The sequence below is a fragment of the Thunnus maccoyii genome, chromosome 9 (assembly GCF_910596095.1).
Source record: "Thunnus maccoyii chromosome 9, fThuMac1.1, whole genome shotgun sequence".
In the NCBI taxonomy this organism is placed as follows: domain Eukaryota; kingdom Metazoa; phylum Chordata; class Actinopteri; order Scombriformes; family Scombridae; genus Thunnus; species Thunnus maccoyii.
This window is the reverse complement of record NC_056541.1, coordinates 30,338,466-30,366,419: the sequence shown is the minus strand read 5'-3', so window position 1 is coordinate 30,366,419 and position 27,954 is coordinate 30,338,466. Positions and strand designations below refer to the sequence as shown.

The 27,954-nt window shown below is 41.8% G+C and overlaps 1 protein-coding gene across 2 annotated transcripts; it reads left to right on the top strand.

The window, feature by feature from the left end:
- The first annotated feature begins 39 nt into the window (after positions 1–39).
- On the top strand, positions 40–27,954 carry gcn1 (GCN1 activator of EIF2AK4). 2 transcript variants are annotated; one of them, XM_042420993.1, is made up of 57 exons: positions 40–252; positions 1,215–1,317; positions 1,404–1,467; positions 1,590–1,721; positions 2,137–2,245; positions 2,343–2,441; positions 2,838–2,972; positions 3,100–3,277; positions 3,382–3,456; positions 3,569–3,697; positions 3,789–3,839; positions 3,938–4,036; positions 4,222–4,395; positions 4,513–4,665; positions 4,765–4,860; positions 4,962–5,037; positions 5,736–5,895; positions 6,020–6,209; positions 6,361–6,485; positions 6,681–6,859; positions 6,978–7,071; positions 7,160–7,273; positions 7,380–7,578; positions 7,673–7,825; positions 8,615–8,793; positions 9,104–9,184; positions 9,878–10,021; positions 10,173–10,297; positions 10,471–10,660; positions 10,767–10,837; positions 11,112–11,277; positions 11,420–11,614; positions 11,829–12,075; positions 12,290–12,411; positions 12,698–12,812; positions 13,152–13,331; positions 13,891–14,111; positions 14,226–14,294; positions 14,384–14,522; positions 14,613–14,809; positions 15,255–15,397; positions 15,492–15,609; positions 15,793–16,008; positions 16,154–16,318; positions 19,436–19,597; positions 19,682–19,774; positions 19,870–20,013; positions 20,168–20,437; positions 20,555–20,668; positions 21,898–22,128; positions 22,275–22,468; positions 23,833–23,947; positions 24,357–24,453; positions 24,822–24,970; positions 25,540–25,650; positions 26,967–27,188; positions 27,293–27,954. In XM_042420993.1, the coding sequence occupies exons 1-57, from the start codon at positions 235–237 to the stop codon at positions 27,416–27,418; spliced, it is 8,016 nt and encodes a 2,671-aa protein (XP_042276927.1). In that variant the 5' UTR covers positions 40–234; the 3' UTR covers positions 27,419–27,954. The 2 variants fall into 2 exon arrangements, with proteins under 2 accessions (XP_042276927.1, XP_042276928.1); XM_042420994.1 differs by having other exon boundaries at positions 41–252; positions 4,768–4,860.

Here is a 27,954-nt window from a genome sequence, read left to right as displayed (position 1 = left end):
ATCAGAGACAGAGTAGAGCGGGCCATGACTTCGCCGTGCCAGGAAGAAAATATCGCGAACAGTACTTGGTTTGCGACTGATGACGTTTCACAAGAACACAAGTACAGACAAGAGCTCAGACTTATAAAAGCTTTAGTCAAATTGGCTTCAAAGCCTGGCGGTCTTCCTGGGCGCTTGGTTAGTTGTGACCCGGACGTGACGTCAACAAGTTCTTCCTGCATCAGGACCGGCAAGATGGCAGCGGACACGCAGGTTTGTGTGGCTGGTTTTTGATAACACGCTCTCCGCGTACAGAATAGTAATTAAGTATTGTAGACACCAAATTCGTGGTATATTGAGTGCTGCTATATTAACATCGTGGTGTGTTTCGGCGTTTAATGAGTAACACAAGCGGAAACCAACAGTTACATAGCTGATTAGCCGTTAGCTGAGAGCTACGTAGAGTATGACTCCATCAGACTGAGCAGCTGCTGTGTTTGACGGTAACCTGCTCATACTGACACAGGACTGCTTTCGAAACACAGTGAGAAGCGAGATGAAGGCTTGTTATGATAGTAGCGTCTTCTAACTAACTGACCAAGTGCTTCAACTCGCCGTCATTAACTTTAGTTAGACTACATTCCCCAAGCTTGCCACACAGTCCTATAAGGTGATGAGATGAAGCACCGCCCTCCGTGTGCTATTAGCTGAATTGTTTTGAGTGGTTCAAATTCTCAGCAGATTAACCTGCTGACACAGTGATAGTGTTAACGATACTGGAAATCCCTTTGTCGACCACCAGTTGATCTAAAAGTTCAGCCTTCACTGTTTACTTCTTTGCAAAGGTGCAGATTCACAAAAAATGTTTTTTCCCTTTTCTCTCAGATTTTTCTCTCCTTAAAACAATATTCTCCTCACACAGCACGCTTTAGACAAAACATAAAACTGACACATTTATAGGTTTTTTCAAACATACTAACTACAGCTGAGACGACTAGTCAATTCATTGAATGGTTGATTGACAATCTTCTTTTAAATCAAATCCAGTTTTTTTTCCATAGTTCCAGCCCCAAAAATGAAAGAAATTGCTGCCCTCCCTTTTCCCATATGATCATGCACTGAACACCTGTGGATGCTGGACTGTAGTTTGGACAGAACAAGCAACTATTTCTGCCATTTACTCTATCAGTAGACCAGCAGACCAGTTTTCCTACTAACTGTGACTTTTACTCCAGGTTTCAGACACGCTGAAGAAATTTGCCTTAAAAGTGACTACAGCCAGTGTGAAGGAGCGCAAGGAGATATTCGGAGAGCTGAAACGGTGTACAAAGGGTAAAGGTGAGGGATTTTGTGTCATCTCATTTGCTGCGCAATAATCTTTGGTTTAAAATCAACACTAATGTTAGATCAAATATCTATTTTAGAGTTACCAGAGCCTGCCATTAAAGGCCTGTGCAAGCTCTTCTGTCTCACTCCACACAGATATCGGTAGGTGGCCACTTTCAGTCACTAGAAAACCATACTTAACACAAAAGCATGATCCCACACAATGTTCTAGTTTTTAGTGTTTGTATCCTTTGTGTTTACATGTGGATGTGTGTGTATTTCAGAGATGCTGCCTCCCGCAGAGAGCTCCTCTCTGTCATTGCCCAGCTGGCTGACAGTCAGCCTGACATCCTGGTGACCAGCCTCCTCCACTGCCTTCTGAACAGTGGAGTCATCAGCAAACATGGAGAGCCCAGGTGCGGCTCTGAACTTTATATTCAAGTTTGTTTTTTTTTTTCATCTAGATCATCATTTTTGACAGTAGTTGCAGCACTTAATAAATACATACATTTACAGACCTACAGAAGAAAATTGATCCACACCATAGCTGAAATCCCATCATCATAGCACTGTCAGCATTAGACTTCTTTTGTTTTTAACTGTTTTGACAGGCAAGAAATGTATGGTTTTTATGATGTGACTGCTGTTAACTAATTAAAAAACAGGAACTAAAAACAGATGTATCATTGCATAAAAAGGAACATTTAAAAAAAAAACAGACTACAGATTAAATTAAAATGTGTGTGTGTGTGTGTGTCTAGGAACCTATTCTTTGTTTCATTTTATCCTGGTTGTTTCTTCCCTCTCATGTTTGCCATATTATATTTTCAGTAAAAGCACAGGCTCTGCCGCCTTCATCGGCTTGTCTTGGACTTGCCTATTAGTGCCCATTGTGTTTTCTACGCCAGAGAAAAGAGAAGGAGCCATCTGGAAGAAAATGGTCAGTAAACTGCCTTTTTAAAATTGAAATGACATCATTGATATTATTATTGTCTGTGAAAAATCCTGTTAATGCTTTGTCTGCCTTCATCTTTTAGATGGAGGTTCAGAGCCTCCTTGTGGCTGAGGTGGTGGGTGGAGCCAAATCTATGGCTCGGAAATCAAGCCTCAAGAATCTCAGTCACCTCTGGGAGAAGGTGAGTATAGAACACACCAGCACTAAAAGACACAGGTTGACGTAAAAGGAGCCTGCTCCAGCCTGATCAGACTGAATTGTCATTTTGTTTCACTTCGGTCATTGACTTGATCTAAATCACTAAATAAATCAGAGTATTGGGGGCGATGCAGGTCAAGAACATGTTGCTGTTGTCAGCTTGTAAAGTCCAATAACAAAAGACATTGTGATGATAATGGTCTATATACATACAGTACCAGGCAAACATTTGGACTCATCTTCCCATTTATCTGAATGAGAAAGTATCTCCAAACTTTTGACTGGCACTATATTTAATCCAACTCGGATCCTAATGCATGTTCTAAGAACATATACGCATAATTGCTGGAAAGTTCTGACATGTTGTTGTTTTCACCAGAACCCTGGACTGGTTGATCAATACATCGGCACTCTGTTGAGTCTGGACCAGAGCCCTACTACTCTGGCCATGCTGGGGGTGTGTTTAGACTTCTGCACAGCTCAGAAAGACAAAGCTACAATCGAGAAGCATAAGGTGAGTTTTTTTCAAGTTCGCATTTTTAGTCTGATGTTGTTGATCAGTGCATTCATATGTTTTTTTTCTCGGATAGATATATTTTGTGGCTGCAGTGCTCATATAACTTTGTTTACTGTTTTTCCAGAGTGCCCTTTTGGATCTGTACATCAAGTCTGTCCTTATGAGCAAGACAAAACCTCAACAGCACATTTTGGACAAAAGCGGTTCCCTGTTGCGTCATGTCTCCCACTCCGAATTCAAGGAGCTGCTGCTGCCTACTCTGCAGAAGACAATGCTCCGCAGTCCAGAGAATGCCATGCAGAGTGAGACGCTTTTATTTTCTGAGCAAAATGTTTAATATTCACCTGATTAATTCTCAGGCAGCTCTCACACACCGGCTCTGATCTCTTGTCTTATCTCTTACCAGCTATTTCCTGCCTGCTGTCCACTGTGACCCTAGATCTCAGTCAGTATGCCATGGATATAGGAAAGGCCATAGCAAGTAAGACTTTAATGCATGCTAATTTCCATATAGAAAATAAAAATGAATGAGAAGCTCTAATCAATGTAGAACATTTCTCGGTATTTAATGTCTGTTGTGGTCTGTGTTCCAGGCCAGCTGAAAGCCAACAACACCCAGTTGATGGAGGAGGCGGTGCAGGCCATGCAGAACCTGGCCCAGCAGTGCAGTGACCCCACCGCTGTGCAGGACATCGTCACACACCTCTTCAAGATCCTTGGAGGTGAAGCAATTAATTTCCCTTATAACTGGTCAACTGACACATGATTGTTGTGTATGACAAATATCGTAATGTGCAATGTTTGTGGTTGCAGGCTCTGAGGGAAAGCTCACAGTTGTCGCCCAAAAGATGAGTGTGTTGTCAGGTAAGAGGCTTTGCCAACAGTTTTAATTATGCAATTATTATTCATTAAGATAGAATTGCAAACGGACACTTTTATACCAGACGATTTTTTTACTGTAGGAATTGCCAGTTGCAGCCATCATGCTGTGTCAGGAACGTCCAGCCAGACTCTCAGCTCTGCAGTCACTGTGATGTTCATCCCTTATTTACAGCAAGAAGGTATCATCACACTTTCATTGCTCTTTCCTCCTCTTCTCCCTGTCCTACTGTATAAGGTTTGAATGACTTTAAGTAAATTATCTTTAGAAGTCACAAGATGAACCCATAATGCAAGTTTATGTCTTTGGCCATAGCATAATGTTTTAGTCAAATACTAACTTTTCTTTTTTCTTTGTTGTATTTAGTTCATGAGGGAACTTTGGTGCATGCGGTGTCTGTGCTCTCCCAGTGGAGCAGTCGCCTCACAGTGGAAGTTCCCTCCGCTCTGCTGGACTGGTTGAAGAAGGCGTTCACCCTCAAGACCTCCACCTCTCTGGTTCGACATGCCTACCTTCAGGCCATGCTTGGGGCTTTCAAAGGTCAGTCCACGCAGGAGCCACTACATGTTGAATGTACAGATTCTGATATTGAATTGAAATCACACTTGACGTGCGTTTCTAATAAACTGACCTGTTGCCTTATTTGCTGGTTTTCAGGTGACACTGTGGCCCAGGCCTCAGACCTCATGCCGTTGCTCCTCCAAACTGTGGAGAAGGCTGCGGCACAAAACTCCCAGCATGCCCTGCTTGCAGAGGGTGTTGCAGCTTCTGTTCTCTTGAGTCGACTGGCTCTGCTGGACACACAGACAGGTGAGGCTTTTTTTTTGTTTGTGGAGCCTGTTGGAGAACTCTTGGAACACAAGGATCAGAGGTGGTGAAGATTTTTTTTTTTTGTCTTTTTTGTCTCAGCAGAAGCTAAATTCTCCAGCTTTTGGAACCTGGTCTTAGATGAGAGGAAGCCGCTATTCACTACAGAGAAGTTCCTCTCACAGGCCAATGAAGAAAGTGAGGCAGTTTTCAAAATATCTCACTATCATCAGCTTAAAGGCTCATGAGTGATTTTTAAAATGTGAAGCAATGAAATAATGGCTTGTTTCTGTCGTTAGCTCTGCTCACAGTGCTGCTGCTCTGTGAAAGGCTCTTCTTGGACCATGCCCACAGGCTTAACACCAACAAATCACAGTGAGTCTGACCTTTTCTTTACCATACAGAGTGTTTTGCTCCTGAAAATGTCACAGAGCGCGTGTGTACTCAATTTCAACAATGCTTACACAAGCAGCTATTGTTAATGTTGACATTACAGCACATAAAGTGGCAGTTGCTGCATTATAAATGTAGTCCCTCTTCAAATCTCTTTGCCATTGTTGTTGCTGTTAGTTCAAATGTGCATAATCAGCTCATCAAAATAATGCAGGATACTCAGGGTAGCCATCATAAGCATGCAAACACAGTTACAAGCAAGTGCTTTTTTAAGTGGTAGTGTACACTAGTTTTTACTTTTAGCATTAACTTGATTAACTTTGAACATTGTTTTATGGGATATATATTAAAATGTGGTTTATCAATGTGTTTAATCATGTGAATTTATGAGAAACCAGATATGTTCCATCCTATAGCAACAATGCGACTTTCTTTTGTACTGTAGGTACACATAAAAACACTGTATGTGAAGAAAGTCCTAACATGCACTACAGGTTCAATACAGTTATTACCAAATAATTATAAATGATACATAGATGAACCTCATTCTGTGACAGAGCTGAAGTTGGTTATGGTTATACAGTCAGAAAAATGCAGAATACAACATTTTGATCATGGATTTGTTTCATTTACTTTGATCCTGTAGAGCTTTAATCACAAGTCAATTTTCTCACACGTAGGATGTATCACCATGCCACAGTTGTGGTCCTGTTGTCTCGGAGCTGGCGTGTGAGGAAGCGGGCACAACAATCTGTCAAGAAGCTGCTCTCCTCCCTGGGCGGATCCAGCCTTGCCCACGGTCTTCTGGGAGAACTCCAAGTGGTCATCAACAAACACAAAGTACAGGCCCTAGACCTTAAAAACATTAAGCCACATTTACTCATAATGTGAAATTGTACATTTGCATGTTTGGTAGATATCCTGCTCCCTTGAACAGTTGCTAAGTGTTTTTGTATGTTGTCAGGTTTTGCCCCAGGACGTCCTGTTGTCAGAGTCAGGAGAGCTGGGTGAGCTGGGCCGCAGCTACGTTCCTCCACGTGTCCTGCTGGATGCTCTGTGTGTCATTTGCTCCACTGCCAGCCAATGGGGTGACTCCAATGAAGCAGAGAACTTGGCCATGGAAATCCTCATAGTCACTCATCATCCATCCATAGGTATGAGAATGAATCTGCTGCCTACTTATTTACCAAAATGACTCCTTTCCTTCCAACACCAGGTTTTTGTAGTTTTAATAAAACTGGAATAGTGTATCGGTGCTCTCTCCCATGTTTTACATCTCGTCAACTCTGTGTGTAACTCTTTCAGTTGAAGCTCGCCGTGGCCTGTGGCCGATTCTGCTCTCCTCCATGAACATAAAAGCAGAGGAATTTATAGAGAAGAATTTGGAGGCTATTCTGCCACATCTGCTGGAGGTCAACGCAGACAACCAGGTCTCACAATAACAAACACCTCCTTACACTGCATTTACATATGATTTATATACACTGTTGGGGAGAAACTGAGGTCGTTTAAAAGATAAATAAGCAAAGAAAAAATGGAATTCAAATAAGGACATTGGTTATTAGCTCTTAGTGATGTGTTTTAAATGATACCTGGATGTTTAGTGGTCATTTGTTTCTCCTCAGGCGGTGAAAAATGCTGTTGGTGCCCTCTCCAGCCTCTCCCCAAACAAGCTGTTACCGCGGGTTATCAGTCATGTCACTGAGGGGCTTTCCCAACCCGCTCTACTTAATGTCACCAGGGAAGAGTACGCCATCATGTGCACACCTGAGGGAGTACTGTACGACAACAGCATCATTCAGAGGTAACAGATAACCTCTCCTAACACTCTGCACTTCTGAACTCAACAGAAATCTGTGTCATTTTCTATTGTCTCTCTGGCATTCATTTACTCCTGTCTTCCTTCTCTGCATGTGCTCCAGTGCCCAGAAGGAAAGCACCAAGAAGGTCAACATGAAGAGAGAGAACAAGGCTTACTCCTACAAGGAACAGATCATTGAACTGGAGTTACAGGAGGTAGTTTGAAGTTATTATCAGTGATGTTCTTCAGTGGTGTTAATGTCCGAATAATATTTTAAATGTTTTAATTTCTTTGATCTTGCAGGAGATGAAAAAGAAAAAAGGCATCAAAGATGAAGTGCAGCTAACCAGCAAGCAGAAGGAAATGATGCAAGCCCAGCTTGACAAGGAGTCTTCTATTCGCAAGAGACTTCAAGGGGTATGGAAGCAAAGTTACCAAAAAGATATTTCTAAAACCAAGTCCCAAGGTGTGACTTTCTTAATTTCTCCTCGTTGACCTGTGGCGTTCTTCTTGCTTTTCCCAGCTGAATGTGGAGTTACAGAGTGTGGTGGGTCTGCTGGAAGCCACTCTGATAGAGAGACCACCTCAGATCACCAGGGAGCTCCCCGCCATCCTCCAGGTCCTAACGCCTCTGCTGAAGTCCCCTCTGGCTGCTCCATGCATCCAGCAGGTGTTCTTGGACATCGGAGTCTGCCTCATGCCCCAACAACTCCACCATCTCGGTACACAACATGTCTTGGTGTATTGTATTACATTGATAGACACAGCTTTGTCCCAGCAGCATAAGTTTATATCATTCTTTTTTTTTTCTTCCAGCTGTGCTTGTGGGACATGTGACTTTACGGTTGCTGAAGCCAGAGTGTGATCTGGACCAGGCTTGGGGACAGGAGGACCTGGACACAGCAGCCAACCGCACTGTGCTGCTGATGCACAACCACACTGTCCCTCAGAGAGAGGGCAAGACTGGTGGTGAGGACACAAAGCTTCAGATGGTTTTTGACAGTTACAATATCAACTTAACACATAGACAGATATGCATACTTTTTTTTACAAATCATGTCAATTTCTGGCTAATATTGAGTGTTTAACATTGTTTGAATATATTCAGACCATCAGAAACTTCACTGTATTGTCCCTTTTCCCACTTACTTTAAGGAGTGTTTCCTAATGCACAGCTGGTAGACAAAAATCATGTGAAAAAAAAATGCTGAATTCCTGCATATTGTCAGCACAGAGTTTATTAGAGATGCATTTTGGTCATGGACCTTTGTCAATGATTTATAAAAGCATCTGCAAGTCAAAATCTGCAGAATACAAATGGGGAAAAAAATAAAATAAATAGAAAAGTATTTCTAGAAAAGATTAGATGGGCGTTTTTTCCCAACAAGAAAAGTTCAAGTAGGGGAAGCAGATCAGTCAATAACCAGTCCAAGTGCCATATCAGATCTAGAAATATCTTCATAACCTTGAAGAAAAACAAGACTTATCTATTAGTGAAGACAAGAACAATATAATCTATTATGGAAATATTGAGTAAATGGTCTAATATTCCAAAAAAAAAATCAAGTCAGTATTTCAAACGAAAACTTTGAAGTAAATAGTCTGATACACATCTAGCCAATATTTATAAGAGATAATATGAGATCTTGCAGTGCAGGAGATGCAGAAGAGCAAATATCCCAACGATTTGTCATTAAAATGTAAAATAAGACACCTGACTCATTTCTGGCATACTGACTGCTTTCTTCCTTTTTCCAGACGTGGCTCGACTGTCTGCGCCGGCTTTCTCCGTCTGCTTCCCTCTTCTCAACGCCACGCTCAGGGAGTCTTCAGGCAGCACTGAGGAGACAGAGAATTTGATGACCAGATCCTTGCAAATCATCAACGAACATTCCCAGCTTCGGGCTAAGACAGATGATGACACTACCATAGATGAGGTAGAGACAAACTTTTCATCTCTTTCCCATTTTCTTTTGTCTTCTCTTGACTTGCACTGAAAGATGATGGGGAAATAATAATTGATTTAAAAAAAAAAAAACAAAAAGCTTTCTGCAGAGACATGCTGCAACATTTATTTACACAGTCTGCTACATAGCTGTCTTTTGTGTTTGCGCACCTTGTTGACAGCTATTAAGTAGAGCCGTTGCTCTATAAAAATAAATGGCATAGAAAATGAGAGAGGTTTATGTGACAGTTACTCCCATTTATTTTGTAGTGTAATGGATTTATGTGTTTTTCTACTTTCAGAACGGCCCAGAACTGCTTCCACGTGTCTCCATGCTGCTGCTACTGACCAGAATTATTTCCACAGCCACTCCGAGACTCCAGGTAAACAAGACACTTATCAAACATAGTTTCACTTCATTCCAAATTCAGACATTTACTTTATCTTGTTGATGGACTGATTTATCCAGATTTCAGCCTTACTATTTGACATCTTAATGATAAAGCAATGTTTTCTATACAGTATGTATCCATACATGCATTTTATTTAATATTTATTTAATATTTTCTGGCTACAACATTACTGATTTGGATTCTCTATCATCAGCATTGTTTTTGGCCGCAGCAGGCGGCTGTTTTTAGAGACAAACCTCTAAAGACACACTGTACTTTACCTGCCCAGTACTAAATGGCAGACAAAGTTAGGACTAGCCAGTGAACATATCAGAGCATTTAGCAGCTAAGGAACCAGATATTTCCCTCCAGAGTTGGTTAAGATTAAAAACAGAGCTAAAAGGAGAGGGAATATGTGACTTACAGTGGCCTTGTTGCCCGAAACACAACTCCAAATGTTGCTCCATGTCTGTTGGATGTTTAAATAGGCAACAAAGTTTGCCACATCAACTTGAAAGGTAATATAATGTCAGTGTTGTGTTCACAGCTTGTTGCTGCTGCCCAGAAGTGGCAATGAAATCAGTTATTGCAGGTCTAAACAAGAGTTTGGAGTAAAAACATTTTTAAAAATCCATGTTGTTGCTTTTCCCTGTGATATGAAACTTTTCACTCTCTGGGTTTTAGGTGTTGGCGTCTCAATGCCTGACTGCGCTGTGTGCCAGTGCTGGAGGAGGAGAGGGCTGCACTGTAGCAGAGCAGTCAGAGATAGACGTCTTGCTCAACGCACTCCTCTCACCCTGCTTCTCTGTCCGTGATGCTGCTCTCAGGGTTAGCTTCGGATTAGTTCATTTTAATATTGTTTGGCCTATCACCAGGAAGAGTAAACAGATGTTTATTACAGACAGGGAAAGTCACCACATTTGATGGTTTTCAGCTGTTTTTCTCCGTAGCTATTAACACTGAATGTCTCTGTGCGTAGGGATTGTTGGAGATGGAGTTTGCTCTGCCTACGGACAGCACAGAGGCCAGCGGACTGAGTTTGTTGCGCAGGCTCTGGGTTGCCAGGTTTGATGTTGAGGAGGAGGGACGAGCCTTGGCTGAAAAGTATGTGTTTTGGGGTTTTCTGATGTTTCTTTGGCTCCTTTCGTCATCTGAGTGCTCATTTTGTACTATAACCCATTTGTCCCTGCATGAGTGTCTAAGTGTTTATAATAAACTGCTCAGGATTTGTAAAAATAGCAGCTAAGCAAAATTCTTCACTTCTCCCTTCTCCTCAGGCTCTGGGAGTCTCTGGGTCTGGAGTTGGTCCCTGACCTCTGCTCACTGTTGATTGGAGATGTCACCCACCATGAGGAGGCCGTCCGTTCTGCTGCGGCTGAAGCTCTGTCGAGTGCTGTGTCCCAGTACAGAGACCAGTCTGCCACAGTGCTCGGCCAGCTCACTGAGCTCTACCACCAGAAGCTTTATGTAAGACCTTGCCAACCTGTGAATACATTCTTACTAATGGATGGATCTGTGTTCAATAACCAAAGGATGATTGAATAAAAAAATATATGCATTTTTTAATTTAAAGAGACCCCCTCCTGTGCTGGATGCCCTGGGCAGAGTCATCTCTGAAGCTCCACCTGACCAATGGGAGGCCAGGTAAGAAAGACTAGCAACAGCGTTAAAGAGACATTGATCTGATAGAATCTCGCAGCCTTTGCAGCCAGCTTGTTACATTCATCTGTCATTTTGAGACAGATCATACAATTCTCTCAGTCCTGGGAGTTTGCTTTAGTGGTTATATGTCAGATATTGCCTTGAAAGCGAATCCTATTATAACCGGGAGTACAAGAAACTCTAAAAATCTGTAAATAAAATGTTTATGTTCCTTCTTGTGCACTGAGCTCTTCTGTTATACACACTTTTCCATCAGGTGTGGCATTGCTCTGGCTCTGAACAAATTGTCCCAGTACCTGGAAGAATCTCAGGTCACCCCTCTCTTCCTCTTCTTTGTTCCTGATGCTCTGAACGACCGCCACACTGAAGTGCGGCGCTGCATGCTGGATGCTGCCCTCTCAGCTCTCAACACACATGGAAAGGTAAAGCTCACTGCTCGCTTTTCACTGCATAAACACACAGATACATTTCAGACATGTATCGTATGAGCATTTATATCTTTATAATATATATCTTTATTTATTCTGCTGTCCATGTGCATGAAATATGTGCTGTGTGTAACAGGACAATGTGAGCTCCCTGCTGCCAGTGTTTGAGGAGTTTCTGAAGAACGCCCCCCAGGACGCCAGCTACGACTCTGTCCGTCAGAGCGTTGTTATTCTCATGGGCTCTTTGGCCAAACATCTGGACAAAAATGACCCCAAGGTCAAACCCATTGTGGCCAAGTTGATCACAGCACTCTCTACACCTTCACAGCAGGTAAGCAACTCATCCTGCTTCTCTGCTCCACACTTGATTAGAGTGTCCAACATTTAAGAGTTTCAATAAGTAAAGAGTGTTCAACATTTAAGAGTTTCAGTAAGTAAATAGCAGAATGTTTAAAAATGATGGGAAAAGATTAAAAAATGAAGTAAACCACATGAAACATACTGTACAACACATTATCTCATGTGGTTTGTTATTTTTCATGCAGGTCCAGGAATCTGTGGCCAGCTGTTTACCTCCTTTAGTACCTGCCATCAAGGAAGACGCTGCAGGGATTGTAAGGAACCTGCTGCAGCTGCTGCTGGAGAGCGACAAGTATGCAGAGAGGAAAGGAGCAGCGTACGGACTGGCTGGCCTGGTCAAAGGACTTGGAATCCTGGCGCTCAAGCAGCAGGACATCATGACCACACTGACCGACGCCATCCAGGACAAGAAAAACTTCAGACGGAGGGAAGGTTAGTGAGAATTATACAACCACTGATCTGTTGGGTTTTGTATCAGTTTATACCTGATTTTGCAGATATTATGTATGTCAGACTACATTTTCTTCAATATATCCACCACACGACCGCCAGGAGGCACCATCTACTGGTACTCAAGACTTCAGCAACAGGAAGACCTTGTAGGACAGAAATTTAAAAAGTCTGACCAGCTGTTTGTCTCTTCTAGGGGCATTGTTTGCCTTTGAGATGCTGTGTAACATGTTGGGGAAGCTGTTTGAGCCGTATGTGGTCCATGTGCTCCCACACCTCTTGCTCTGCTTTGGAGACGGAAACCAATATGTCAGAGAGGTAAGCCGGCACATCTTCTCCTCCTGGCAATTTGTCTCTTTTCAAATTATCCCACGTCCTTCTCAAAGAATATAATTTTGATTTATCATCAAAATGACACTACACAAAATAACACTTAAATAACACTAAATTATTAGTCTTTCTGCACCATCCGGTGTTTCACACCATCTACATTAAAACATAACAGGGTTAGCCCAACATAAAACTATTCAATTATTTTTGTCCTCAATCAGTCAGGGAACTTGTGTGAAAATTGTTTGAGCCCCCCTCCTCTCACCTCCACCAGGCTGCAGACGACTGTGCCAAGGCTGTCATGAGGAACCTGAGCGCCCACGGTGTGAAGCTGGTCCTCCCCTCTCTGCTGGTTGCCCTGGAGGAGGAGTCCTGGAGGACTAAAGCAGGTAAGGAGCACCTATAAGGAGAGGGTTCCTAGGCAAGCTGGGAATGTACTGACGTGATGACAAACTATTTAATCTTCTCCAGGCAGAGACAGACATTTCCTGTACTACATATTCACTCTTATCTTGTCACTCTTTGAGATTATAATGCCATTTGGAATTATTGTAAGATACATTATTACTGTCTTGTTGATTGTGATAATAGTTATGAAGAACTGGGTAATAAATTTTCATTCTATACATTTTTAGATACCAGTATGGTGACGGTACAGTCAGTCACTATTGAATAAGTTGTCCCATCATACAGTGGATTCCCGTGAATCACCCTCCTCTTTCTTTTAGGCTCGGTGGAGTTGCTGGGTGCCATGGCTTTCTGTGCACCCAAGCAGTTATCCTCCTGTCTGCCCAGCATCGTACCCAAGCTGACTGAGGTACTGACTGACTCCCATGTGAAGGTGCAGAAGGCCGGGCAGCAAGCCCTCCGACAGATCGGCTCCGTCATCCGCAACCCCGAAATTCTTGGTAAAACTCATGAGAATCAGAGTTGCTACCACAGGAGTTTTGTGTCCTTTTAAAATTTTCAAAAATGTTTAAAGGACCCAAGAAGGCTTTAAAAACATACAAAACATTTTTTTCCCTGTATGGTGAGACAATTTCAGGGTGTTCGTATGCCCACTTCAAATTGTTACAGGGTTAGTTGTACAATATTCAAAACAGATTTTTATCAGGTTGCCCACTCATAGTTTAACACCACCATATTCACCCAGATTTGCACTGAGGATTCTCATAGACATGCAATACATACACAACATACAATATAATGCAGTCCAACAAGGTTAAGGGTTATAATCAGAACTATTCTTCTGTACTTTGTATTTTGACATTTCCATAGAGAAAATTCAGTAAGAGTAATTTAGTGAGCAGCTACCAGAAATGTATTGAAAAAAATGCCAGATATGAATAAAATTAGACTTGCAATCAAGTACGTAAAGTTTTGGGAATGTTTCCCCACTAATGTTTGGTGTACTTGTGTTTTGAAAACTCAAAATGAGAAATAATGATAATATTGTTTCTTTCTCAGCCATTACCCCCATCCTGCTGGACGCTCTCACTGATCCCTCCAGGAGGACCCAGACCTGCCTGCAGACGTTGCTGGACACCAAGTTTGTACACTTCATTGATGCCCCCTCTCTCGCCCTGATCATGCCCATCGTCCAGAGAGCCTTCCAGGATCGCTCCACTGACACTCGCAAGATGGCTGCCCAGATCATTGGCAACATGTACTCCCTCACTGACCAGAAGGTATACGGCACTAAAATATCACAGTGACCCAGGCCCTCAAACCAGTGTTTTCTGTGGGCTTGCATTTTGGTTATAATAAACCAATATGTACTGTGTATGTGTCGTTGTTTATAGGATCTCTCACCCTACCTGCCTAGTGTCATTCCTGGACTGAAGGCCTCTCTGTTGGACCCGGTGCCTGAGGTGTGTTTAATGATGATAAATAGAGCCCAGTAATATGTGCTTTGTGTATGTGGGACTCATGCTGTAGCTGCTCTTCTTCTCCTCTCCAGGTACGTACAGTCTCAGCCAAAGCCCTGGGTGCCATGGTAAAGGGAATGGGTGAATCCTGCTTTGACGACCTGCTGCCGTGGCTCATGGAGACACTGGCCTCCGAGCAGAGCTCTGTAGATCGCTCTGGAGCTGCTCAAGGTCGGTTTCATCACTCATTCCCGCTGTTGTTTCCAATTTGCTCTTAAATATAATTTTTCAAAAGAGTCACTGATGGATGCCTGTCTTCAGGTCTGGCTGAGGTGATGGCCGGACTGGGAGTGGAGAAGCTGGACAAGCTGATGCCGGATGTGGTGCAGACAGCCAGCAAGGTGGACATAGCTTCCCACGTCAGAGATGGCTACATCATGATGTTCATCTACCTGCCCCTCACCTTTGGAGACAAGTTTACTCCCTATGTTGGGCCCATCATCCCCTGCATTCTCAAGGTATTTGTTCCTGTGTTCAAAATGTTTTGTTGTTATTTGCCTCTTAGCCCTGACTCTTGTCTAGAACTGTCTATTGGAAGTGCAACAGTGGTGTAGGCACTATTTAAATGATCTTAATCATCATTTATGGTAGAATGCATTGAAGACAAGCTATAGATACAGTGTCTATAAAGGGTCTCTTGGACATTTTCGTGTTCTGTTGTTTTATAATATTGAATCACGTGGATGTATTGTAAGATATTTTGGCACTGATCAACAGAAAACTGTCAAAATATTGGATGGAGATCACCTGTGTGAAAATAGTTTAGTTTAAATTAATTTTTATCTGGAAGCTGACTAGTCAATGTCCCAAACAGTTTATTTACTTACTGTGTATCATTCTGCACATCACATGTCATTGCAGCTCAGTAGTTCTTACCCTCTCTGTCTCCATTTTGTCAACCAGGCTCTGGCTGATGAGAATGAATATGTGAGAGACACTGCACTGCGAGCTGGGCAGCGCATCATCAGTATGTATGCTGAGACCGCCATTGCACTGCTGCTTCCTGAGCTGGAGCAGGGCCTGTTTGATGACCTGTGGAGAATCAGGTCACACTTACATACACAGTAATTTGTTAGAGATTGAATAAATGTCACCCTTGTATTGACTAAACTGTGCGTCCATGTTGTTGTTGGTTTGCAGGTTCAGCTCTGTGCAGCTGCTTGGAGATCTGTTGTTCCATATCTCTGGAGTGACAGGTAAGATGACCACAGAAACGGCCTCTGAGGATGACAACTTTGGAACTGCTGCATCCAATAAAGTACGAACACATTTATTTCTTCAGCAATTCTTCTATACATCCATCCAGTTAATAAAAGGAGGTATTTTTAGTCTTTATTCCCACTTAACCTCTCCATCACAGCAGTGTGGTGTGGGTCTGTGAAGAATCTGCACTTACATTGATGTTTTAAGCATTGCTGAGCTTTGAGCTTTTCCCTCCCAGGCTATTATTTCAGCTCTGGGTGCTGAGCGGCGTAACCGCGTCCTCTCTGGCCTCTATATGGGTCGTTCAGACACCCAGCTAGTGGTTCGACAGGCGTCCCTCCATGTGTGGAAGATTGTGGTGTCCAACACCCCCCGAACCCTCCGAGAGATTCTCCCAACCCTCTTCTCCCTCTTGCTGGGCTTCTTGGCTTCCACCTGCCCTGACAAGAGAACGGTACGGCTCCTTTTCACTTCATAACCCACTCAGTAGAGTTTTTACATTCTCTGGTTTGCAACTGTCGACAGTATTTGTGTTTTCCTTTATCTGTGAAATCACCTGCACCCTTCTTTGCTGACCCTAAGTGTTTGTGTGTTTTCAGATTGCTGCTCGGACGCTGGGCGATCTGGTGAGGAAGCTGGGAGAGAAGATTCTCCCAGAGATTATTCCCATCCTGGAGGAGGGGCTGCGCTCTGACAAGAGCGACGAGAGGCAGGGTGTCTGCATCGGCCTCAGTGAGATCATGAAGTCCACCAGCAAAGATGCGGTTAGTCTTACAGGCGCTGTAACACACACATTTCTCTGCCAGTTTAAAAGCATGTAGGAGAGACACCACAAACATACTCAGCATGAGAGACCCTCAACATAAGTCATACATAGTTAATGGTGAAAGGGGCACTCCACTCATTTTAAATGTCAAAGTTAATTTGCTGCTCAGCCAGTGAAAATGGTTATATAAAATCTTCTATGGCTCTGATGAAACTGATGATGTCATCAGTGCTATCTTGGAGATTACAAAAAGCCTGTGTCACAAATTGAGCCTGCGGAGTTTGAAAGACGTGGCCATTTACCAGACAAGGAAGGTCTAATGAGAAAAAAGGATCAAGTAGCATTATGCAAAGATGTGATTTGGAGCTTGAGCCATAATTGGGACTAAAAGTCAAGATGTCTCAGCCTCTGCTGCATCGATTTTGAACTTTCTTTTTAAAATCTGTCTATTGCGAGTTCCCCAATTTTATGTAAGTACAATACTAAGTTGCTTGCGTACCCTTTTATTTTTGTTTATTTAATCTTTATTCAGTCAGGCAGTCTCATTGAAATTGACTGATCTCTTTTTCAAGAGAGACCTGAGAACAAGAAACATTCATTAGACAAGAACACAATCAGCAGACAGAAACAATACAATTACACAATAAACAAGAAATGAATAAACAGTTACAAGAATCATAAAAAACATCAGATAATAAAGCTTTAAAATCTCTAAGAGGAATGTAAGACTCAGGTTTGAGGGCAGTTTGCAGTTCATTCCATTTAAAAGATGCATGGTACCTGAAACAAGTTCTTGCAACATTAATGCGAACATGAGGGATATCTAAGGTTAAGTAGTTACTGGATCATGTGCTGTAGTTACTAGATTTAAATGAGAGAAGAGATGTGAGGTAGTTTGGAAGTTTCAGCAGTAGAGCTTTATAGATGAATAACATCAGATGGTTATTTCTTCTTGTCTGTAAGGAAGTCTAACCAACCGTGTGATACAGAGAACAATGATGAGTACGAAATTTGTCATTTGTGATAAAGTGTAATGCACTATGATACACAAGGTTTAACTGCTGAAGTGTTGATGGGGCAGCATGACAATACAGAATATCTCCATAGTTAAGGACAGACATGATGTTTAACTGAACAATAGTCTTACAGTTGGGAGAAGACAGAGAACCTTTACTTCTATAAAGGAAGCCTAGTTTGATTTTTAATTTCTGAGTCAAATGTTGAATATGACTCTTGAATGATAGTCTGCTGTCAAGCCAAATTCCTAAGTATTTGTATGACTCAGCAAGAGTAATATAGGTGCCATTTAAAGTTTTAATGGCAGGATTGTCAGTCACTGATGGAGGTGGAGAATACCATGTACTTGGTCTTTTCTGCATTTAAAACTAGTCTGTGATTAAGGAGTGATATTTGGAAAGCATCAAAGGCAGACTGAAGATTAGTGAGGGCCTTGGCTGGGATAGAGCCTGGGGCATATAAAATTGTATCATCTGCAAAATATGGACATTGAAGTATTGATTAGGGAGAATTATGTTATTTATGTATAATGCAAACAGCAGTGGACCAAGGATAGACCCTTGTGGCACCCCATTTCTGATGGCAAGAGGGCTTGACTGAGCACCATCAGCAACAACAGTTTGAGTTCTCTCTGCAAAGTGCGACTTCATATAGACTAGTTTATGAAGTAGGATTTTATGATTCAGTCATTTGCATTAGAGGTCAGTAAAGAGTGCAGCAGAAAATTGTTTTTTTTATCCAGGAAGGAGACAATGTTATCAATGACTGAAAATGCAGTTGTAATTGTGCAAAACCAGACTGCTTTGGCTGTAGTAAGTTCAGTGAATCAGTAAAGGTGCGTAGTTGTAAACTGACCAATAATTCTAGGATTTTTGCTTAGAAAGGAAGTTTAGATATTCGATGGTAGTTGTTGAGATCAGAGACATCACCACTTCTGTGTAAGGGAACTACTCAGGTGCTTTTCCATGAAGCTGGAATCAGGCCTGTTAAAAAGGTTTGATTAAAAATATGTGCTAAATGTGGACAGATTAAGGGGCACTTAGATGAAGAAGATATGGGTCAAGATTATCTGCACCAGTGTTTTTGCTTGCTTTTAACCCAAGCAGAGCTTTGTGAACATCTGCATTGCTTACCAAATTTAAAGAAAATTTGTAGTCAGAAGAAGCTGAGAGATTGGGGACTCCCTCTGCTGGACAGATATGGTAATTGTCTACAGTGAAAGACCAGAGGAGAGGAAATTGTGATTAAAAGCTTCAACTATGAATGATCTATCGGAAATATGACCAGATACTTGTTTGTTTTGTGGTGGGAGATGTGACCATGATGAATTCTTAAGAGATGCTATATTTTTCCAAAGTGTAGTGGAACAATCACAGGCACAGAGAGATTTCTGATAAAAAATTTGATTTAGCCTTCCTAATCATGCTGGTGCAAATGTTTCTTTGTTGCCTAAAGGTTAACCAGTCCTCAGGGGAGCCACTGGATCTAGCCTTGGACCAGGCTTTGTCTGTGTTGTGGATGGTAGTGGAAAGTTGTCCAAGGACTATATCTGTTTTTAATTTTATGGGTTTTTTTATAAAGTGGTTTTCCAGTGCTATGCAGGATCAGTAATAAAGTGTTATCAATTTCAGAGATGAACAAATCATTTTAAAAAATCCTGAAGATTGAAATGCTTATAATTTCTTGTGGTGATAATTTGAGATTGAAATTTAGGGAGTTTGGTGTCTCTGACACAGGTGATGGGACAGTGATCACTGATGTCAAGGGCAAAAACTTCAGAGGCAGGGTATTTATGTGGTCTGTTAGTAAGTATGATATCAATTAATGTGGAGTTAAGAGTAGAGTGGGGGCAATAGATACCAACAATGCATGAGAGGCTAATTGTAGAGCACTTTGTTCTACTGGAAAAAATGCTATATAAGTGCAGCCCTTTGCCATTAACCATGTGAAAATATATTGCCTCTCATTTCAAAATCCAAAATAAACAAATACAATAAAAAGATTTATATGTTTTTCACAACCTGGTCAATTTTGAAATCCTAGTTTACACCAGGAGTACGAGACATGACACCTGATTGACCTGATGTTTCTACTGTAGGTGCTGGTCTTCTCTGAGTCCCTGGTCCCCACAGTGAGGAAGGCTCTCTGTGACCCTCTGGAGGAGGTCCGAGAGGCTGCAGCCAAAACATTCGAGCAGCTCCACGCAACCATTGGTCACCAGGCGCTGGACGACATCCTGCCGACCCTGCTCAAACAGCTGGTGAGGAAGCGATGACACAAACATTCAGCAAACAGTTTATGTTAGACTTGAGCAATGAATAATACATTAAATGTCTTTTCCCAGGACGATGAGGAGACAGCTGAGTTTGCTTTGGACGGCTTGAAGCAAGTCATGGCTGTGAAGAGTCGCTCTGTGCTGCCTTACTTGGTGCCAAAGGTGAAGTTTCACTTTCAGGTTTTCCTTCTTTAGGCCTTATTATTGTGTCTGGCTGTGTGGCTGACTAAAGCAAATGTTCTCTCTGGTCATACCAGCTGACTGCTCCTCCTGTCAGCACTCGTGTGCTGGCCTTCCTGTCCGCTGTGGCTGGAGACGCTCTGACACGTCACCTTGGGGTCATCCTGCCCGCCCTGCTCTCCTCCCTCAAAGGAAAGTTGGGAACAGAGGATGAAGCACAGGTAATACCAGCATCCACCGACCATAATGGCTACTGCTGCTGTTGAGTTTGAGCCTCATATCATTATTATATCAGTTATTAAGGATAATTGTTTTTTATCGTACTTTGTGATAACGTTGATTTTATACCTGAATACCTGCTTCCCTCCATGTCAGGAGCTGTGCAGCTGTCAAACGGTGATCCTCTCGGTGGAGGATGAAGTGGGCCAGCGCATCATCATAGAGGACCTGTTGGAGGCCACACGAGGCCCTGAGCCCAGCCTCAGACAGGCTGCCGTCACCATCCTCAATGCCTACTTTGCTCGCACCCGTTTGGACTACAGCGCCCATACACGCACCCTGCTATCAGGCCTCATCCGCCTCCTCAATGACTCCAACACAGAGGTCTTGTCTCAGAGCTGGGACACCATCAACTCCATCACCAAGGTGTGCTGATGTGGCAGAATGTACATGTTTACAAAATTTGGTGCAAAAACAACACAGCACAGTTCATACTTTATTTTTGAATCAAAAGGCAAATGTAGACTTGTTTTTCTTGTATAGAAACTGGATGCGAGCAGCCAGCTGGCTATGATCGATGACCTACATCGAGACATTAGATCAGTAGCTGGAGATGTAAAGGGTCAGCACCTGCCCGGTTTCTGTCTGCCCAAGAAGGTAAGAAGGCTCCTCCTAGTTCAATAAAACTGGGACCTCCTCACAGCATGATGATGTCATTCCTTTGCCCTTCCTGCTACTAGGTTGTAAAATAACTTAAGTTTTCCGTGACACTACAGTGAACAGGAATCTGGTTCCCATATGTCACATGTTACTGTAATTGTGTACTCACTTAAAGAAACCATACTTCCTTATTTAGCTGGCGGTATCAACCAGCAGATACCAATCACATTTGTCTGTTCAACCCTGCAACATAACGTTTACCGTAGCGAGCTGTTTGCTAGCTCAAAATGCTGTACACTTTGGGTATTAGTGCTGGAACATTACAGTGTTTTAATTGATTGGTCAATCAACAGGGCATTAAAAAGCATTAAAGCAGTTGTTAGATATTTAGGAAAATATAATTGCTTTCTTGTCGAGAGTTAGATGAGAACATCTATATCAATCTCATGTCAGTACACTAATTATGAGAGACTGGACACTGCTAGCCTGATTCTGTCCAGAGGTTAAAAAGTCCAACTAGCAACACCTCAAATTTAATTTCAGTCTTTATGCTACGCTAAGCTAATGTAATGTAATGTTCTCCCCGCGCCTGCGTGGGTTCTCTGGGTGGGTGCTCCGGCTTCCTCCCACAGACCAAAATACATTCAGGTTAGGTTAACTGGTGACTCTAACTATCCTGTAGGTGTAAATGAGAGCAAATGGTTGTTGGTCACTATATGTTAGCCCTGTGATAGACTGGTGACCTGTCCAGGCTGTACCCTGCCTCTCACCCAATGTCAGCTGAGCTTGGCTCCGTGACCCCCTAGAGGATAAGTGGTAAAGAAAATTGGACAGACATGAGATTGATATCAATCCTCTCATCAAACTCTTGGCAAGAAAGTGTATTTTACAAAATTTCGAACTATTCCTTTAATCAACAACTAGTCAATGAATTTATAATTTAAAATTATATGGTCCTTTAAATGTGAGGTTTTGCTGCTGTTCCTTGGTTTATATAGTGGTGAATTGAATATCTTCGTTTTGGACTTTTTAGAATAAACAAGCAATTTGAAGCGGCCACTTGGGGCTCTGGGAAATCATGGACATTTTTCACTATTTTCTTACATTTTATAGACTAAAAGATTACTTAATCCAAAACATGGATATATTATAATTCATAAAGAAATAATTGTTGCTGCCCTGCTCATTAATGCTGTATGTTATGTTCTTCCTATTTGTTTTCACAGGGTGTGATCTGTATTCTGCCTGTCCTGAGAGAGGGTGTCCTAACTGGCAGCCCTGAGCAGAAAGAAGAGGCAGCCAAAGCGCTAGGAGCAGTCATCAAACTGACCTCCCCCGAGGCCCTACGGCCCTCTGTCGTCAACATCACTGGACCGCTCATTCGTATCTTGGGTGACCGCTTTGCCTGGACAGTGAAGACGGCTCTGCTTGAGACTCTCACCCTACTGCTGGCAAAAGTCTGTTATCTGTATCTCCCCATGGGACACCTAAATGGCCAAATACTGTTGAAAAACACCAGCATTTCTCCCCGCAGATGAATGAAGTATTAGTTGGGAGGCTAAGTCACATTGGCTCTAACCTCTGGACTGTATTCCTCCCCCAGGTGGGCATCGCCCTGAAGCCCTTCCTGCCACAGCTGCAGACCACCTTCCTGAAGGCCCTGCAGGACTCGAGCCGTGCTGTGAGACTGAGGGCTGCTGAGGCTCTGGGCCAACTGGTTTCTATCCACACCAAGGTTGACCCACTCTTCACTGAGCAGCTCTCTGCCATCCGCAATGCTGAGGATTCAGGAGTCAGGTGTGCACTCTTACAGTAGAGCACTGATACTGAAATCAATGAAATTATTTGGGAGACCGCTTAATATCATTAACCCTCAGATATACAATGCATATAAGATCATTGGCCCTAATTTGATGACATTTGAGATAATTTCCAGTGATTTACAGAAAATAATTGTGAAAATAAGAAATCTAATTTTCTCTTCTAATTCTGATAATTTTGGCGGTAATCATTTCAGAACCATTGGTCTGAAAGATGTGTCTGTGAAGTAAGCATGTGTCCACTCGTTGCAAAAAAAGTCATAGATAGAGGGAGCATAATGCTAAACCTGCATATTTTTTATTTGTCACTTGGGGGCAGTACAACAAACTATAAACACATAAACATATCTTCATCATATTAAGTTTATATGGCAAACATTTGCCTATTTACACTTCCAGCACTTCAGTATTCACTCTCCTAGCTCTGTTTTTTGTTTCCACCAACTAATGAGGAACGTACGTGGGTCTCTAGCTGCTAAATGTTTCAGTATGTTCACCAGCTCGTCACTAATTGTGCCATGGTTTATCAGAGTGTTTTAGCTGAAAACAGCTGCCTCCTGCTTCTAGAAATAAGGTTGATGAGAGCGGTGAGAGTGAACCAAAGCAGTATAAAATTCTGGGCTATAAAACCAAATCAATGAACTGGAACTGCAGAGTTGACACTACAAGCAACACCTTTCACATTACACATAGTCATCCGATCCATAATTAACATTGAAATATTGATTAGTGCAGTTTTAAATGGAAATCTGAGTGGTATTTGTGAAATGGTCACAGCCAAAGACAAGCACACCCCCTAGAACAATATACCAAACTTCCCTTAAACAATGTGTGGTTTGACATTTAACATGTGTGGTCTTAACTAGAGGCTGATATTATTGGCCAATACATCACAGATATCTGTATCAGCATATATTTTGGCAGATAGGCCTATTTTTAAACTGTAAAATGTCCTACTCAGTAAATATTTCAGTCAAAATTCCTTCATAACCAGGGATGATGATTATAGATTCAGATTGATGTTTTGGAAAAAGCTGTTAACAAAACAAACTCCATTCAGTAGCTGTTCTGGAGCTGTTGATCATTTTACATGATCTTCCTCAGCAGATGGAGTTGCCCAGCTATCATGGACATTTTTTGGTACACTTTAAGGACATGCCTTCCATATGGGCTTAAGTATTCAAAACAGCATTAATTATTAATAAACTTTGAAAATTTGCTCATCCAGTATTGCACCATATTCCTAACACAAGAAACACAGTCATAAAATAAAGGAACTTGATGAAATGAAATTGGGTTTACATCTCTAATGCTTGTGTTGTGTTCTTTACCCTCTCACAGGGAGACTATGCTTCAAGCCTTAAGGTTCGTCATCCAGGGGGCCGGGTCAAAGGTGGATCCAGCCATCCGCAAGAACATCACCACCACATTACTGGGCATGCTGGGACATGATGAGGTATGACAGGGGGAGCAGATGCCTTGCAGCTTCAAGTAGTGCTGAGGTTTTTTTTTTTTTCTGTGGTAACACACCTGTTTTTCCAGCCCGAGGCCCATAATAGCTACTTAATACTTGAACGACACAATCATAGATTTAATAATACAATTAACAAAAAAAAAAGTGTAAATGTATAAGCAGTCAGAACGGATTTCACAGAGAGCTGTTTAGTGGTGTAGTTTCTTCTGTGATCACTGTAGAAAAACGGAAGTTAGCAGAGAGGATGTGGTTTTCTAAAAAGGTGGCTTTTAAGTCTTCATGTCAGTTTGAGAATAAATGACAATGTCAACGTGTGTGTGTGTGTGTGTGTGTGCGCGTGTGTGTGTGTGCGTGTGCGTGTGTGTGTGTGCGTGCGTGCGCGCGCATGTAGGATGCAACTCGAATGGCTTCAGCCGGCTGTGTTGGTGAGATGTGCGCCTTCCTGTCAGAGGAGGAGTTGAGGAGTGTGTTACTTCAGCATGTCTTGGGTTAGTATTTGTGTGCAAAGCTGTTGTCACATCATCTTCTCTTCTCTGACTTTAGCCAATAATATACGTGTATAATTTCAGGTTTGAATACATATTTTTGTAGTTAGAAAATGCATGTGGTGTACAGACTGAAATTAGTATTATTTCAGTTTAAAAATGTGTATTTTTACTTAGTTTGAACACAGTATTCTTGATGGATATTGTAGTAACACTTCTCATGATATATTTGTCCAAGATAACTGTATCAAGAAAGTCTGAATCTATCTGTGTGTGTGTGTGTGTGTGTTTTTATTCATTTTCTGCTGCTCCCTGTGCATCAGCAGCATATTGAGAGCACATGAGCTAATCATTTTTATCCCTCATTTTAGCGGACGTGTCTGGTGTGGATTGGATGGTGCGTCATGGTCGTAGCTTGGCCTTGGCCATAGCTGTCAAGTGTGCTCCTGAGAAGCTGTGTGGGAAGGAATACGGTGATAGTGTGACAGAGACTATTTTGAACAACGCCACTGCTGACAGGGTGAGGAGAATGGTGTGGTTAACGGCCCTTTGCTCTTTGGACATGAAAACATTTCTTCTATCTGTGTACATATATCCACTGCTACAGTGAATATCCTGAATAAAGCCACTTGTTTTTAACGCTTGTACACAAATTTAATAAACAAGCTGTAACTTTTAATTTAGTGTGCTTTAGAGGTGCTGGTACACAGATTATTTTAACCTTTGGATGGAGCCAGGCTAGATGTTTCCTCCTACTTCCAGTCTTTATGCTAAGCTAAGCTAACCATCCCCTGACTGCAGGTTCAGATGTAGCATACATACATGAGAGCGGGAACAGTCTTTTCATCTAACTCAGTAAGAAGGCAAATAAGACATTTTTACCAAAATGTATTTCTGAAACTCTAATTACATACCAACCTGTCTATTGTCTGAACAAGCCATTCAAAAAACAAGAGCTGCAGATTGTACAGATTAAAATACTCTTCAATAGAAGATTCAGAATAATTCCAAAATGAAAGTGATTAATATTTGTACATTTTCTCTATCTTATGAGCATCAGTACACACTGTGATTCTGCTTCTCTTCCAGATCCCCATTGCCACCAGTGGGATTAGAGGGATGGGATATCTGATGCGGCATCATCTCAGAACAGAGGGAGCCAATAGTGTTTCGCAGCGCATCATCACACAGTTTGTCAAGGTAAAGCAGGAACTGTTTCATTCAACTGATAATCACAGGCCATTTACTTCCCTTTTGCTATATTTGTATGTGTGAGGAAGTGAGTGCTAATAAGTCACAAATAGTTCTTCATCCTATTCTCCCAGGCTTTATGCAAATTATATAGGGCTGGAAAATGAAAAGTTTAACTGAACTTACATAGGGTGTTTGTGGATTTAGGTTTAGGATTTATGCAGAGCATTCAACATTGATTTATTTTTATAATAGGTTATTTTTTTATGATCACAGGCGAGCTGGAGCCTGTCCCAGAACACATGCTCTCTGTGTGAAAGAGAAATTAAAGCTGCGCTAATCAATATTTCATACATCAAAAATGGGTCAAATCACCATGTGTAATGTGAAGAGAGAGAATTATCATTCTACTCTGCAGTTCCCCTCAGCTCTACAGTGTTTTAATGTCTTTCAGCTCATTGTTTTGATTTTACGCTCTAAACTTAATTGTTTTGGTTCACTCTCACTGCTCTCATTAGTGTTTTCAGCAAAAAAAGTTTCAATAAACTCACTTTATGCTACCTGCCCAGCCACTAACTGCAGGCAGACAGTTAGCTGCTGATCATAGGGTAGCTAAAGAGCCAAATATTAAAGTTGGTGGAGACCAAAACGGAGCTACGAGAAAAGTGAATACTGGACTCTCATTTGTCGGACGGCCAAAAGCATGACTCCAAATAAATAAGCAAATGTTTGTCAACATGTTCTCTACAACAACTTTATAATGTGATATTAAGTCAGTGTTGTGTTTTCAGGGTGGTCCCAAAAAAATCAGATAATGCTGCTTTAAAAACTGTTTCATTAATTTTCATTAAGGAATTAAAGTTTAATGGTACCAAGCACAAACAGTGACTCAGCATTTGTTACCTGATGTACAACCTCCTCTTTATATTGTAGTAAGCGGTTATTTAAACAAATGTTTCTCTATTTTTTTTTACTCAATTATCGGGTCAGTAATAGTATGTTAGTGTGGTGAAATTTGAGTTTATAGGTTGATAATTCCAATAGTAACTGGAACATAAAATACATTCATTGATGGAATTCAACTCCAGTTGAGTCAAATATCATAAATCATCAATTCCACAAAGCATACACATCCAGTTATACGCTAAAATCTCATTATGAGAGATGATATCACACTGATCAGTTATCAGGGAGATATAAATAAAAACATAAGGCCATAACAGAGAGTGTGTAGGAAGATGAATATTGCGATGAGCGCCTGTTTCAACAGTGCTGGTAGATGGAGGTCTTGTGTTGTGACGCATGATGTCTGTATGACCCCATAGTGTCTTCAGAATCAGTCCAGTGACATCAGACTGGTGTCAGTGCGGGTGCTGTGGTGGGTTTTCAGAGACCCAGCCACGCCCTCCATGGAGGCTGTTCACATCAAGCCGCTGCTGAAGAGTCTGCTGGACAACACCAAGGACAAGAACACGAGCGTTAGAGCCCAGAGCGAACACACCATCGTCAACCTGCTCCAACTCCGCCAAGGAGAGGAAACCATGCAGGTCAGACTACAGACTGTCTGTAGTAGAAGTTACAGATGGAGAAAATGCATTCAGAAAAACACTGTTGTTCTGATTTTCAGCTTTTATCTCTTTCTGCAATTCAGGCTGTTACTGCCATTCTGGACTCTGCAAGTAATGACCTGCTATCAGAGTGTCACCGCCGGTCTTTGAAGAAAATCGCCAGCCTGCCGGACTCCAATGAAGAGATAGACGACACCATCCTAACATGATGGAGCAGGACTGAACCGTGAAATAAGATTGACTGACATGTCATACAAATCTCCACTGTATGACAACCCCAGATACACTCACCACATATGCCCATGTTGCCTTTCATGGACAAGGGCTGAGATGGGAAGTGTGTTTTGACTGTATTTCCCACATATTCCCCAATAAATTCCTCTTTTTTTTCCCTTACTTTGCTTCATTGTTTTAGCGGCCTTCAAACCCAATTTATAACTTTTTTTTTTTTTTTTTTTAAATTTTAGCCCACAATGCGTAGGTTACTCTCCTGTACTTTCAGAACAAGGCCAATTCTGTTTTGACTTATCAGTGTGTTTTCACTTACTTATTTTACCAAAACAATTTGGAAGATTTATGACGCCACTGTAATGGAACATGACCCCTTTCATTAAGTTTTATTTGGACTTTGTGTGTGAGAGTTGTTTGGGGGGAAAGCAACTTCTTATAAGAATAAAAATCATTCTTATGTCAGTGATACGGTTGTAAAAAGGCAATACAAAATAAAAAGATCTTGATTTCATAA

Coding starts and splice junctions, on each gene's coding strand:
- gcn1 (XM_042420993.1), top strand. Junction 3,457..3,568: donor TATAGGAAAGGCCATAGCAA/GTAAGACTTTAA, acceptor TCTGTGTTCCAG/GCCAGCTGAAAGCCAACAAC. Junction 20,014..20,167: donor GAACAGAGGATGAAGCACAG/GTAATACCAGCA, acceptor CCTCCATGTCAG/GAGCTGTGCAGCTGTCAAAC.